At 30.8% G+C, this 17,034-nt stretch overlaps 1 protein-coding gene across 1 annotated transcript; it reads right to left on the bottom strand.

Annotated features, from left to right (window-relative positions):
- Positions 1–239: 239 nt before the first annotated feature.
- LOC149904719 (endocuticle structural glycoprotein SgAbd-2-like) lies at positions 240–995 on the bottom strand. Its single transcript, XM_090106910.1, has 2 exons — positions 987–995; positions 240–584 (listed from the first exon to the last, which is right to left on the bottom strand). The coding sequence occupies exons 1-2, from the start codon at positions 993–995 to the stop codon at positions 240–242; spliced, it is 354 nt and encodes a 117-aa protein (XP_089963036.1).
- Positions 996–17,034: the final 16,039 nt, after the last annotated feature.

The following is a 17,034-nucleotide window of genomic DNA, read 5'->3' as shown; positions in this document are numbered from 1 at the left end:
ATTTCTAATCATTTTATCCTAATTGTATTTCCTCATAGTTGAAATAATTATTAAAGTGTAATTTATTTTTGTGTTTTGTGTTCCAAGCTGTGTTTAAAAAATTTCAAATAATTTTACTAAAAATAATATACTTATGATACAAAATAAAATAGGATACATTCTTGAAAGAGCATTATCATTTATTCATAAGCATATCGGTCTTATTTTATTCACTGAGGCACTGCAACTTCCTCTGCAGGTTACACTACGATGACTTTTGGGGCGACTGGGAGGTGATTGCCTTCAACATGAGTACCATCGAGTCCAGCTGTGAACTTAGTGACGTATAGTTCACCATTATCACCGATGTACGAGACTTCACCTTCGACGATGAGCACGTAATCGCCTTCCTTCTCAGCAGGTACAAGATGACCGCGTTCGGACACCACGGTACCTTCTGCTGTCACGTAACGTAGGGCATATTGACCAAACTCATCCCGTACTTCTTCAAACTCAAGGGCAGGGAGAGCACGACGTGCCTTGAGCTCCTCAAAGGCAGTTGGTGCGCATGCCACTGCGATTACCATAGCACATAATACAATAAGCTGAAAAGAATTGGATAAATTAGTAACAAGATTCTAACAATTATCTGCAAATAGAAGTGTTGAATTAGAGATTGGGTTTTTAATTTTACTGTTATGTTTCTCAAGAAAGCCTTCAGCAAAACAAATTAATTAAAAATATGCCCGAATATTTATCTAGCTAATAAATTTATTTCCTTTCCAAAGCCAATGTTCAATCACCTTTTCCAATATCAAAATTACATTATAGCTTTCTCTTTGATTCTTATATCACAAAAAAGTGTATATATTTCCCAAATCATATTATCATGTTTAATCATATTTATTTGGAGAAACGGAATAAACATCAACTAGATTGTACAAAACTATTAGGAAACGTTTTTAATTATTATAATAAAATTGTTTTACATTTTAAAAATTTCTTACCATCTTCATGATGATCCTATTTTCTTCTATTACACTGAAGTGTTATGTGAATACTATTCTTCTTCAGAATGATGTTTAGATCTAATTTGACACGATTTATATATGATTTAACATTCATTAACAAATTAAAGAATGTCGAATATTTAAAATTAAATCATAAATAATGAGTATTATTAGCAAATGTTTAATTAGTGCCATTGAAGTACTTATGTATGGATATACCATTGCATAATAATATTTTTTTTACTTTAGTAACTAATGAAGAAAATAATGTCTTTACTCATTCAAACTAATTGCTTGATGGTATTCTTACAGATCACAATGTACAAATAATTGTCTCTATGCCGTTTAAATCAGGATTAACTTATGTTATATATGTATAACTGATATAATATATATATATATATATAACTGATAAATTTATTGAAATAAAACTGAAAAATGAATGATAGTATACATATGAAGGTAATTTTTTTATATTTTACAGTAGCGATTGGTTGAATGTATGTTTCTACGTGTAAATAGAACATAAGTCGACAGGCAAAGCTTACTGGCAAGCTTTGTAGAAGTTTGTATAGAAAATTATCGTATACTAGCGAACCGGGCGAACTCCGTTTCGCCCCCAAAGATACCTTTTCTTTGCTATAAACCTCACGGAGCCCGAGATCTTTCCAACGAATGCAAAACCGTGGAAATCGCTTCGTGCGTTCTGAAGTTATAGCGTCAGGAAGGAAAACCCGACTTATTTTTATATAGTAAATTATGATATTTTATGTGACAATACCCAATTATTTTTTGTCTGATCAAAATAGTTGATGTTACGATAAGCTTTTTTTTCTATTTTTTGGTAAAAGTCAAGGTATCAGCTTCATTTAACCTAGATAGAATGGTAAAATAATGAAGTATATTGAATGATTACTAAATATTCGCATAATATCATGAATATTGGTAGCAAGTTGATTGTCCGCCCACGAAATTAATAACTTAGCTTAGTTTTATTTCAAAGAATAGAAAATGAGAGAATTTATATTTTACCTTGAATACGAGCTTATAATAAGAAGTAGATTAATAGTGAATAATAAAAAAAACTAAAAATATATAATTCAACGGCTAACTTGGAAATTTATAGACAATTTTTAAACAGATTCGATCGTTTAGGAACCTTCGAAAATTCATTTTCAATCAATTTGTGAAAATTATTTTTTTCAACATCTTTATCTCTTATTAATTTTCAGCCTTGAACTTATTTATAAGCTCAATATCCAATCCTTATATAGCTCTAGAAATAGTACCCAATAGAGTTATTGTTAGACGCATTGAGAAAAGTGGCTGTATGACTGGTAAAACCTTAATGCTGAGCATAACATTAAGCATAATATGTACTTGTAACTCAGTAGGTACTGACGAAAGCGTATTTGCTCTTCAAAATATATATTATTACTAGCGGCCCGCCCCGGCTTCGCCCGTGGTACATATGAAAAATAGATGTTGGCCGATTCTCAGACTTACCCGATATGCACAGAAAATTTCATGAGAATCGGTCCACCCGTTTCGGAGGAGTATGCAGACTAACATTGTGACACGAGAATTTTATATATAAGATAACGTGGTTTTACTGACATGTGAAGTAGGATTGAGATGCTGTATATAACTTATGGTGAAACAGATGAAATACATCAAAGGTGCATTACAATAATAAAATCGGTGGTAGTTTTAAAAAAGTGTTATGTTAAGGAATTGAAAATATTGAGTTTAAAGTAAAAACTAAAAGTTAAAATAAATATAAAATTGTTCACTTGATTAATAATAATAATTATATTAATTTTAGTGTCACTATACATGTTAAACATAATATTATGCTTTTTCGCATAAAGCTCTGAAAATGCTACGATTGATAACTGTTAAGCTAGAGTGTGTACACATAAAATTAGGTACTGCTTATTCCATACATACATTATATTATTCAAATCAAATAAATATTTTAACAATGTAATATTTCAAGCTTATTCATCCTTGGAACAGATGTCTAGATAATATTACTTGTGCTACTACTATGCAGGTCGGATTCCTGAGGGAGGCGTCACAACTACTACACTTATTTCACATCTTGATATTATTGTGATAAATTCGTTTTCTACAATGTTAAGCATTATATTCTTGAATATATCCGTATCAATATATTACTGCCATTCGGGTTTTACTCTCGGGATCCCACAATTAAGACGCAATATAACCGTCGAGTGGATATGCATCCAAAACGAAATCCCAAATCAGGTTACCTATTAAACTCATAAATTATGTATAAAAGAACCTGAATAAACACACAATATGAATAAATCGCGAACTGTGTTTCACCCATGATATTATATGCGGGTACAAATTGGATTTATTTCCAGCTTTTCCTTCACTTGGGTACAGAATAGGAACTATTATTCCGATGAACGATGACACGCCAACGATTTTCGGTTCCTGATATATAGGTAGGTATAGCGGATTTCAAAGCGTCCCATTTCGATTCCATCCTAATCTTTCGCATTCAATGTAGATTTTATTGTTACACAAATACGGAGGTTATGGATTTTATTGCCCTTTTTAAAGGTTTAAATTTATATTATACAGGTTTTGAGATATTTATCTATAAACGTCTTAACAGGTTTAAACTTGGCACAAAGACAAAAATATATCCTTTATATTAAAGTTAAGGGAGCTTTCATTGTATAGTCATTCTAGTGATAATATTATATCGATAATAATAATTTATATCAAGTCTGTATATTTTTACACCTTTTGCATACGTACACTACCATAATGTTAAATGTCTAGAAGTTTAATTGTTTATGTTTCGTATGAAAGCTAGAAAAATATTTACTTTAAGTTGCACATAGCTTGCACTTTACACATTAGGGATGTTATAAATGACTAGATGTACTTTTTTGCACATAATATAAAAATACGTTCAATGTTCATATCGATCTATTAAAAACTGCTAACATGAACCTTTCTTGAGGATTACCTACAAGTATTGAATTCAGTTGAGCACCAAGCTACGAACAAAACTACTACGTGCTTTATCTCAGTCCGATTCACACATCATGGCTCAGACGAATGACGTCATCTTTTGTTCTTTCATTTTACAAGTTGTCTACATGCAGCTAAGAGTCTGAAGGGTATTCAGCGAAACGTTTCAATGTTCCTTTGTTAACTCGATATTATGACGATTGCTGCATCGCGACAAATACTTTGAACGATTGGAAAATATTCTCCGGTTACTCAAAAGATATTTAAACATAAAATTGTACGAAGTACACGCTTTTTTATGATATAAATACTTTTAAGTGATTGGAGGAAAAGAGGAGCTGTGTATAAAACGTTTATGTAGCGAATGTTGCTGGAAAATAAATCCGGGAGGTATACCTATTTAAAAGTAAGTAAATATCTTTGTTTTACGTTTAATTTAATTACTTAGTTTTATTTCAAAAAGATAATAATATGTTGTGCCTTTTATCTGCAGAGTATAGTAACGAAATATACTTACAATCGCAAAGTTGGCTAATATGTTACAACATTCTTATAGTAATGTCTTTCACGTATCTGTACCGATACGAGAAAGAATGGCCTCTCCTGCATGCAAATGCTATTTGGTGGATTTATGCTTCATTTTGAAACAGCTCATTCCTATTTCGCTTTGTGTTTTTTTCGAATTTTACCGTAATATCTATTTTTGTTGTTTTTCCAGCCAAATTGTCCCCGGAACGAAATTGTGCCTTCTCTTCTTGTCATAAAGTTTTATGTCCAATGTCTTTAGCCCCCGACACTGGAGCTTTGTCTTTGGGGACATATATTTCAATAACTCCGCAGTGGTACCACGCATATAAATCCTTCTTTTGGACACTTGATAATAATTTACGTGGATAATTCGCTGCTGGATAATTATTGTTAGGATTAATTGTGATGTTCGGAAAAATAAACAATGGGCAAAGGGAATCTCGTTTTTTATTTAATAATAATGTAGTATTTAGTAATAGATAAATGTATCTAGTATTAGCTTATAATTAAACGAGTTTTAATTAAATATAACATTTCAAAGCGTAAAATATAATCTACGTTTAATTTCTATAACATACCATACAATTAAATAATTTGGATGATTAATTTTATCTATACCAATTATGATCGTCTTAATGACGCTACTAACGAATAATATTAGTCCACACATTACTCTTCTTTTTAAGTGCCGGGCAAGAGGGAAAATGTTTAGCACATCGCAGAGTACAATAAGCAGTCATAACGCTAATTAGATCTTTTCGACGACGACCACCTATAACACTATTCCTTTCTTCTATTTTGTAGGAAAGAAATTTGCATAACAATTTTAACTTAACATTGTTTCACTAAATGCTTTGGCCATAACCATAATAAAATATATTTACTATGTAAAAAGTAGACTTTGAAAAATATAGCTCTAATACAAATATATACATTATACACAGCTAATGAAATTTTAGGTATAGATAGTTTCAGGTTTATTCAGTTGTTTTACAAAATCCCGCATAGGTCATCGCTAAAAGTGGTACATTTTATACTAACATTTAGTTCACCTAAAAATCCGGTATAGACTGAATGACTTCCCACCTTTTATAAATTGGAAGTAAATGTTTTTGTTTTTGTATCAACATTTGTTCAAAAAAATATAGTGATTCGAAAAAATATTCTGCGGTAAAGTTTTGTAATTTTAAACTCTATCATAAAAGGAGGTATAAAAATCATCGACATGACATCAATTCTTGTGAATATTCCTTAGATCAAATTAATATGCTTATAGCTTGTTTACTATTTATAAACGAAGCGATGATTTCAGTACCTAGTTGTTCTGAAATAAGTAAATTCAAGCTATTAACATCATAACCTTGAATTAAATACAAAAATGTTTCATTGCTATGTCCTCACAATATAACCATTAATTATTAGGGATTATTCCGCTCAAAACAAAAATATACATGGGACTTACAAGAAGCTGAATGGCAGCGCAGCCTTTCAATTTAAGCTTGAACTTTGAAGTGATACTAAATAGCTTAAATACTATAAATTATTCATGTTGTAGTCCTTTGAATTAAGCCATTTCCAAACATTTTGAGCAATCACCCCTTGAAGCTTAATTTTATCATTTAACTAGCTTTCTATCTGTGGCCTTGCTCGTAATATCGTACATAATATAATATACTATATACTTTCACTTTTGTTTTATGATCAAAAAATTTCGTTGTCGAATGCTCTCTCTTTTAGAATGTATCGAAATCAATAGTAGTTCTGCTCAAAATATGTAACATAAATAATTGAGTATTTGAATTAAATTTTTTTTTGTGATAAATGGAAAGATTATATATTAGTTTTATAACAAAACTGTTTTTATTTTTATTTTTTTTGCAATAATTCAAAAGTTATTTCAAAATAAAAATTAGTCTTTGAATCCAGTACCGAAGACACGCCGACAACTCCCGAAGCGTCACCCGAGCGCGTGTGACGTCATAATGTTAGTTTTCACTCATTGCAGTTGATAGAAAATTAAATATAGTTTGAAAAACTAAACAGGATGAAAAGATAAATTCATGAAATTATTGTATTGTTACCGGGTTTTTATAAGTATACAAAATTTAAATTAAATCCGTCGGTTTATAGTGGGTCTAAATCGAATCAAAAGGAGAATTGGTTACATACAAACATATGTTTTAAGCTGATCCTGGCGATCCTTATCAGGATAAATTTATGATATTATTGTATTGTCATCGGACCTTGATAAGTGTTCAAAATTTGAACAAAATCCGTCGGTTTTAAGTGGGTCAAAATCGAGTCGAAACTTCGAAAGCAGTCGGTTACATACAAACATACAGGTGAAGCTAATAAAAGCGTGTTAATAATAAATACAGTGTTTTGATCTATTTAATTTTGTTGTCATTATTAAATTACATATTAATTATATTAATTGTTAATTATATTATTTAAATTTATATTAAAAATGGCGAACCTCAAAAGTTATCGTTTTGTACCATTATGTACGAATACTACAAAGGCAACTCCTGACAAAAATCGGTGATCATAAATATATCAACATCAAGAATATTATTCGTAACTAACTAACTAATTCGGAACCAACTAACAAATCGTATGTAAACGCTATGTACTGCAGTTAATAATAGCTATAACATTATGACGTCACAACTGTGGTGACCAGTCATGGCGCGTTTTTAGTCACGTGATTCTAACTTAAATTTCATCAATTTTTAATTGCTTATAATTAACGGAAAAAAATTTTTTTAAAGTTATTTGCATTAAATATCAATATTATTAATAATAAAGTTTCAAAATACATAAAAAAAATCAATAATTTTTTTTTATTCAAATACTCAATTGTGGATGTAATTTTTTTGTATATGTTATAATACATAGTAATATGCAAAGAGATTCTAGCCTGTACTCATTCTATGATTATTTAATTTATTTAACAACAGTCTGAACCTGTATGTATCATAGCTCTATATTACCCAAACTAGCTGTTGCCCGCAGCTTCGCTTGCGTGGAAAAGATAAATTTTCATATACGTTACACGTTATACGTTTTCATCCCCTATTTTACCCCTTTAGGGGATGAATTTTCTAAAATCATATCTTAGGGGACGCCTACGTTATGATATCTACCTGCATGCCAAATTTCAGCCCGATACGTCCAGTGGTTTGGGCTGAGCGTTGATAGATCACTCACCTTTGAGTTAGTCACCACCTTTAGTTATATCAGTCACCTTTGAGTTTTATATATATAGATAGATATTACCCTTTGATGGTAGATCTGTCAGCTGTCTCTCCAATCCGTATCGAATTCACAAACTTGACAGCGTAGAAATAGACAGAGTATGTACATCTATATTTAGCTAAGCATATGATATTATGTACTTGGTATAGTATTAGGTACGTATTACAATATTATTTGTATTATGTAGGTATAATTATCCATATTGCACGTTGCAGTTGCAAATGTTTTTGGTTTAATATCAATTCTAGATTAAAGAAGTCATATTTAAAAAAAAAACAAATAATATTAAGCCGCGTATAAATTAAGCGCGGCAAACCATCGAACATAGGCGCGCGCGGCGGCCGCGCACTATTTAGACGGGATTGCCGCGCGCGGCGACCCGAACATTGCCGCGCTCGAATGTGCCGCGGGGCGATCCGCTCACTGTCGGTTTTTGAGACCGCATCAAAGGAACTTCAGGCGTTCGCTCGCGCGCCGTGTGGACGGTTTGTAGTTTTGGTGATTCGGCTCGCGCGGCGTATACGTAAAAATGGACAACGAAAAGTGCCGTTTACTAATACAATTGTATGGCGCTAATGAATTTTTATAGAACAGCAAATCCTCCCAATACCACAATAAATCGCTGAGGTATGATGCGTGGGTAGAAATCAGTAAGAAAATGGATATACCTATTCCTGACTTGAAAAAGAAAATTCTACACTTTTGGCATCCTACAGAAGAGATGTTCGTGATGGATCGCCTGCCGCGCGCGGCAACTACGTTCAACTTAAAATATATCTACATATTGGCTCGCGCAGCAAATGAACGTCAACTCTGGTCGAACATTGGCTCGCGCGGCTGCCGCGCTTAATTTATACGCACCTTTACAAGGAAAATAAACTGCGATAAATGTGATTCAATTAAATTCATAACAAAATCAATGAACAGGTGAATAATTTATAAGCCTAATCATTCAATAAAGTGCTCAAAACTGGCTCATTTTAAATTCAAGAGATATTCAGAATATTTTTGTATTCTTAGCACGTCCGTGGGCCTAGCTGCCGAAGATAAATAAGTTAAGGGCCCCGATATTTCACTCCCAACCAATAATCGTGAAGGAATAGAACGGAACTTTAAAATTTGACTTCGAACCTTTATTTCATCGTACGTATTGTACTTGACGAAACTTATTTTAAATATAAATGTATTTTGATCAATTGATTTACATCTTCCTTCTTCTGTTTGATAATTTTATATTCACAGACCATTTCTACTTTTGATCATTTGAATATGAAAACATACTTACTAAGCATTTCAAGCATTTTAATATCTATTATGATTTTAAAGATATGACAAAGTGTTGGTAATAACGGGCACCTTTTTAGCATAAATCGCTAAACAGAAAGAGTTCAGGTAAATATAAGCCACAAAATTGTCAACTTATTAAAACTTTGTCACAACAATATTTTGTTAAATAAGTACTGACCATTAGTTTAAGTTATAAATTTATAATATAACCGAGTGTTCAGTATTCGTATAGCTTACACCTTATTAAATTATATAAACGAACACTTTATTTATGTTTTTATATCTTTGAAGTCACACAAAATAAATATTTGCAGGATGAGTACAGAGTGGTTAGAAAAATATAAGACTAATTTTATCGAAAATGTTTATATTATAAAAAGATTAAAAATAATTCGTATAAGAGTTACTAATTAATAATAACTTCTTACTTACTACTAGGTACTATGATAAGTATGCAAACTATAATAATTATGAATATATTTATCATAATTACTCTTTAGATAATGCATTTAAAGTAATTACTAGTAATATATTAAAATTCAATAAGCTAATTTATGTCTTAAGCAATACATTATTAAGTGTATTTTAAACATAAACAATTATACGAACACAAAATATCGGAGCGCCGCGATACTAAGCGTATTGTTAGATTGAAATTTTCATTCCCCCGCCCGTTTTGTATTTTTAATACTAAACCATCGTTCATTATAATTTTAAAAGAGGTCGCCATGCTATTACTCTTATAATAGAAAATTAAATCCCGTTAGCATAGTCTGGAAACAGAATCTGACGTATAAAATGACCTATTTTTAATAACGTAAGATTTTATAAGGTTCGATGAAATGTGAAACGATCTTGGTGATATCCTGGTAATATCATTGAGCGGTACATACCGTGTTGAAAGAAATACCGCTAAAAGCAACGTAATGAAGGATCCATAATTCTTTCCGATTTGAAGGTACCTCGCGAGTTTTCATATTCAGGTACGCCTGACTTTTATTAACATCGTAAGTGGCTTAACATAAAAATGAGGACAATTTTTCAACGACGAAAATCCATGAATTTCAAATACGTTTAGATAAGAGGCCTGTTGATATAAAATATGATTATTCTGTGTAGCCACGCGACAGTGCCGATTCGTAATCGTAAAATTTACAAAACATCAATTTAGAAACAAATCAAGGGTTTACAAATTCATATTAATGGCCGTTTCGACCTTTTTTATGGCCTTATATTTTTCCGAATCGATGCTTGATTTTCTTGATAAAAATTCAGTTGAAAAATGGAAGGTTTGTACATGAAACTGAGCAGTGTCTTTATTTTTGTTTATCTTTTCCACAATAAAAATGTAAACTAAGTGATATGGTGAGTCTTTACTTCGTTTCTAACCTATTAATTGTCCGATACTGCCTGTGTTGCAAAAATTTACCAATATAGGCGTATCATAAAAATTTAACCAAGAAAATACATTCAACCATAGTAATATAATCTATAATATTATATTACCTATAGGAATAATATGATTGTGTCACCAATAAGATTTTCGTGGGAATCCATACTAATATTATAAATGCGAAAGTAACTCTGTCTGTCTGTCTGTTACTCAATCACGCCTAAACTACTGAACCAATTTTCATGAAATTTGGTATAAAGATATTTTGATACCCGAGAAAGGACATAGGCTACTTTTTATCCCGGGAAAATGACGCAATCCCGGAAATCCCACGGGAACGGGAACTATGCGGGTTTTTCTTTGACTGCTCGGGCGAAGCCGCGGGCGGAAACCTAGTATAATAATATGTTGTTAGAATAAATGAAAATTTGCTTTAAAGTTTTCCTTTATTAGGACCTAAAGTTATGTTAGGACAATAATTTATTTTTCAGAGTGTAATAGAGAAGAATTCGTTTCCGAGACGAGATTATAATCGAATTTTTTCTATTCTTTAAAAATGTATAATATTATAATAAGGCATTTGTATGCCATAAAACAAACTAATTATCATAGTAAAAGTAATCAAATACACATATCTATACTTTCAATCTCCTTCGATCTAACTACAGATAATTGTACGCACTTTTAATTATATTTTATAATTAATACGCGTATGAGGTCATCATTTTAACGTGATAATTAATAACCAGGAACGATGCGTTATTAAATTTAATTTTGCAACCTGATTGAATAATTAAATAATTATAAGATGCATGCCATCATTTTATCATCATGTCAAATTCAAAGAATAATGAGTAATTACTTCTAAACTATTTTAAATGTACAAAAGCTAAGTGAATAAGTCCTTCGATTTCAACCGATTTCAAGTAAGTATAAAATAAATTAATTATTATCTATACGTTTATATGCAAATTAATAGTATTTTACATACAAACGCGTATTATTATTTTAGCTCAAAATAAGCCACATTAAATATCTCACTCGTCATTTTTATCATACTATCTACGTTGTTACTTTGACGGAGTAACAAAATAAAAATACACGGCCATCAAAAAGTCACAACAAAAGTACTATTAATCCGAGAGCATCTGACGTATTTTCGCATAAAACCGTACCTAATATCTACCTGGAAAATTAAGGCCAGTCTCAGTAATTTTAACTCGACTTGGAAACATTTGGCATAGTGGAAACCTCACGGAGAATGAGCCTTTATTATTTTAAAGCAGCGAATTATTCCGTTTCATGCTCTTGATATTTCTCAGTAAAATGATAATTATCTACGTCTCATCCATTAGACAGGGTATACAGAAATGAGATTTGTGTTAAAATATTTTGGAAAATATTAAAATATATTATGGGTATATAATAGATTGATAAATCGAGTTAACTTCTTTAAGTCTTGGTTGTGTCTACCAATTTAAGCGTAATCCGTACGACACACGGCAGTCCATACCGACTGATTCAATTAGCAATTACTCGCGTAGTCCAGGCTTGTGAACGAACATATTTTGTATGTGGTTTGCACACTGACCGAAAGAACGAGGCAATTCTAGAAGGGTTGTCTGTTCTTGAGTTGTTTTCAAGTTGGTAATTTACGAACTAATCAGCTGCAAAAAATTTCGCTCACTAGGTATTACATCAATTAAGATTTCTTAAAGTTACCTTCTTATAAAGGATTAATTTTTTAACAACATGCAAGTACTGCAATCTTTTTATGCTTACAATAGTTTATTATATGACAATAGTTTATTTCTGCACTAGTAAGACGCAAAACCCATGAAATTTTAAGAAGCTTTTTGCAAACTTCAGCACCGTACTAATTAGGAATTCACTTTGGTCTCGCAAGATGCGACTTCGTTTTACTAAAGTACCTAGTCTTCGTATATGGAATTCCAATTAGAGACTATTATAATATTGACTATCATGCACGTAAAACCAATATTTTACGCCAAAATTTGTTTGAATTCATCCGCGCTAACAAACCACTCTAATTTTGAGGCATCGGATTCGGATTCGGAAAGAACAGTTGAAAAAAGATATCTGCATTTACAAAGCAGAGTCAGGCTTTTAGATTAATCACGGTTCATTTTTCATTATCAGTTTAATTTGTGTAAAGCCATTTGACTGTGGAAATTAAAACCACTGGTTTTGAAATATGCAAGTCATTAAAACTGATTGAATTATTCGAAATGTGCTCATGACGACTGATGGCAGCTCTCAGCGTGTGTCACAAATTAAGTTAACTAGTGTTTATTAAATAAAAGTATTTTTATTGTTTTTAATATAATGTTTTTTCATTTATTTAAACGATGTCTTTTTATTAATGTAGTAAATAAATTTAAAATATCAGTAAATCCGCGCCAAATTTGTTTTATCAGCCAAAACATAATAACGATAAATAACTGGACGAACATGTATGATTGTGTATACGATTGCTGATAAAATTGTGTTAAGTATTTACCTCAATTTGTTTGCTGGTTGTTTAGTTTACTTCGCTAAGTTTCATATCAAATGTTGTGTCATATTATTTATATTGCAATATCTACATAACTAGATACAAGCGCTACGTCTGTTTATCATATTTTATAGAACACGTAAACGCTGTTGTTAATAACAAAAACAAAATGTTCAAGAGCCTCTTTGTTCGGTAAGTAAGTGTCATGTTATATAATAAGTAATCTTTTTGCTAAGTTTCAGCACGAACACGCAACCTAGGTAATAAATTATATAAGCGATTTATAGACCCACGAATTATAATACTAGGCTCTGTTCTAGATTAAGTCGCTAGATTAAATCCATTTCAGCCGTAAATATATTTACATTACATTTTTTTTAATATAGCCTGAATATTCTTTTGTATTTCAGTAGAGCGATCAATCTTTCTTTCTGTTTTAGCTTGTTTTTCACAGACTTATAAGGTTAAATTGGTGTTAGATTTGAATGTATCTGTTTTACATAAATTCACGTAGAATAATTTTAAAATATAACCTTTGTTAAGCTATTTCACGTTGAAAGTTTTTATTTCTGAATAGTATTGTTAAGATATGATATTACGTATCTACTAATTTCTAACGCATATCTTAAATTATTTCCTATTAATTATTGCACTTATAATGTTTATTTATTATTGTATGATCTTATTGCCAATTTTGTGTATATTTTCATCTTATTCTTCATTGATTGGATGCTAGATTTTAATTTGCTTGTAAAGTTTAAAATATTCAGATTCAATTACCATGTTAACATCCGATCAAATAGTTAATACCTTAAGGTAAGAACGGAAGAATCTACGTACAAGAAATCTGGAGACTGGTACAGAATATGGATTCTTTAGTAAGTAGATATTAGAGCAAGTTTCACTTTACTTTAAATGAGATTTTCAGAACGTTTGTACGGGTACTTTGGAGTTCGCTCTACACTTCAGTGAAGGTATTATATGAAATCCTTGTACGTTGAAATTTTGAGATATTACGAATTACCATAATATGGTTTATTTCGAAATAGCTTTGTGGGAACGTCGTTGCACTTGCGTTGGAGAGACGTTTACATAATCTTTGTAAAGATGTTAAGTGTAAAGTGATTCTTAATTCGGAAAGTATCGATATATTGTTATAATATTATGCTCTGTTTTGTAAATTAGCGATGAAAATCTTAACTTTTTTTTCATTTGTTAATGTTTAGGATTCCTATGAAGAGCATTAGATTTAAGAGGAAAATATTTTTATTTTTAAATACATTTTATCCACGTGATTATTGCTATTGTGGATAACAAGAAAACAACAATATTGTAACAACATTAAAACAATTATTAAAACTATTTGTAACAAATAAAATAATAACAACAGCTATTGAATTTATCATCATCAATGAGTTCAGATTTTATCGTTATGTAATCCCATTAATTTACTTTGGTATGATTCAGCACTTTTTAATTAAGTGACGGGATTCATACAAATTTAATATTTCAGAGTTCAACAACTTTGGAGGTACAAAGAGTTATCGATAAGGTCCTATTAATCCCTTGTTCGCGTCAGACTGTGGCGAAACTTGAAACTTATATTTGTAATAGTATTTCTGTACTAGCGACCCTTTTGTCGAGAACGCTTCAATATGAATTGGGTCACCCTCACACTGGGTTAGTTATCATCATGTTACTCTCACAGAAGATAGGGACCATATTTAGCGTGTTTACAACCTGTTCTATGTATCTAATACAATGAGTGAGGCTAGAATCTATATACCATACTTATTTTGTTCTCATCCAATCGAGATAATGTCTCTCACTCTCTTATAACAGTAGACATCTCTCTACTGTTATAAGATTCATGCACACTTGCATATTATATGCAACGAACATTGAATATATTAACTTTTACTGATGTTACAGATGTAGTATCCATTACAAGCTGTCATTTGATGAGACATACCTTTCCTTTGCTAAGTTATCGTTTCTTATTATGACTTGTTAAAACATTCAATTTTTTAAACGATTTTCAAACACTACAACAAAAACAATAAGCATTATAACATGATGAAGTTATTACAATTCTATCAATTAAACTTAGCATAAATAAATTCATATAAATCCTCATATAAATCAATTTATTACAATTATCTCGAGATTATACAAGCAAACAGAAGGCGGTTGATAAGGTTAATACCAATCTTAGCCCCGGGTGAAGCCCACGCTATGTCAGTTCCTATTTCCGATGATAATTAAATGCCAGAACATTGAAAGGAACAATGAATTTCCAACGAATCATAATTGATTGATCAAAATATTTAACTTGAAACGCGGACAATTTATTTAAATAGATTTTTGTATTTAAATATAAATAGCGCTATAATGTGTGCTGTTATCTTTGAAATTAATTTAAAACATGGAAAATAATACAAAATTTTATTTTATAATTAGTATATAAAATATTAGTCGATATATATAGTTAATAACAAGCATATTGTTACATTGTTGAATGGCAGTGAGTGGATAAAACAATATTTGACGTAAATCACTGTCAAGAGTTTATCTTGTAAAATATTAAACTAGTCTCCTTGTTAATTAATCTAGGATCGTCCAAAAATAAGTTAAAATTTAATAACAGAAATTGTTTAACTTAAGATTTGATTGAAATTGTGGGAAAACTAACTCAAATTTTCATCTAAATACTTCGATTATTACTTTTATCTAAAATATTAATTAAAAGTAACTTTAAACGGTTTTTTTTAAATGTATTATTTCGCAATATCTACTCACTGTTTAATAAATAATTTAAGAAAGACGAGAAAATGATAAAAATATATATGTATTTAAACTCAAACCAGTTCATGAGTTAAACTAATTACGTTTAACAAAATAAAACTCCGCGAGTGAGTAAGCGGTTGCCCTATTAAACATGAAAAATATAATATTTTTTAAGTTGAAATTCAACGTGTTGGACCTAACAGGGCAGAAACACGACTCGCTAAGTATCCTCGATGGAATAAGACCTGTGCAATTAGTGAAGACTCAGATTTTTATACCTCACCCATAATGTGACAGGCAAAATAAAATGAAAATATATCGGACTTCTACTGATAAATATATTTATTACTAGTAATACCGCGTTTGTCTATTGAAAAAACCACCGGTAAAAGCAAGTATTTCTATAGCTTATGTTATTATGCTACATAAGCTACATCACTGGCTCAGATCACTGGTAAGTATCATCAAAATTCCTGTTGTTTTCATGTGAAACAGTAACAGACATACATTGATACATCCATACAATCTTGCAAACTTTCGCGTTTATAATGATAGGATAGGCTATTACGCAATAGGGTGTCGCATCAACATACTATTTCGTTTTGTCAACATACAATCGTAAAATACATTTGAAATAAGTTTAACTATGAAAATTTTGAAGAATATTTCGCAATAATTGAAGAAATAATAACAATATAAATTAAAACGAAACGAATTCGTATTGAAAATCCCTGATCGTAAAAACTATAAAAAAAAAACAATAATATAACTACTATTAGTAATTCTGTTGTGAGTGAACCAACGTTATATTGTGTGAGAGTTTAATTTATTATGATACGGACTGGTTTGACCATCCTCTAGATCATAGCTTGTAAATTGCATCATCACTACATAGTATAAAACAAAGTCGCTTTCTCTGCCCCTATGTACGTATGCTTTAAAACTACGCAACTGATTTTGATGCGGTTTTTTTATTGATAGAGTAATTCAAATGGAAGGTTTAGTTAGCTATACAATTCATTAGGTTTTAGAAAAAGCGGGTGAAGCCGCGGGCGGTAAGCTAGTCAACTTATATTATCAAAACTGGTTTAAGGATGTAACAGAATAACTACGTTCATAGAGTTTGAAAGATGTGGTGAAATAAAACTTAACAACAAACGTTGTTCTTCCTTACTTCTAAAACTTAGGGATATGAAAAATAGATGTTGGCCGATTCTCAGTAGGCACACAAAGTTTCAAGAGAATGGGTCCAGCTATTTCGG

Source organism: Colias eurytheme, chromosome 11 (genome assembly GCF_061535395.1).
Source record: "Colias eurytheme isolate Ceu_HAF_F1 chromosome 11, ilColEury1 Martin Lab GWU primary, whole genome shotgun sequence".
Lineage (NCBI taxonomy): Eukaryota > Metazoa > Arthropoda > Insecta > Lepidoptera > Pieridae > Colias > Colias eurytheme.
Note: the sequence above shows the minus strand (reverse complement) of the source record. Positions and strands in the feature narration are given on the sequence as shown.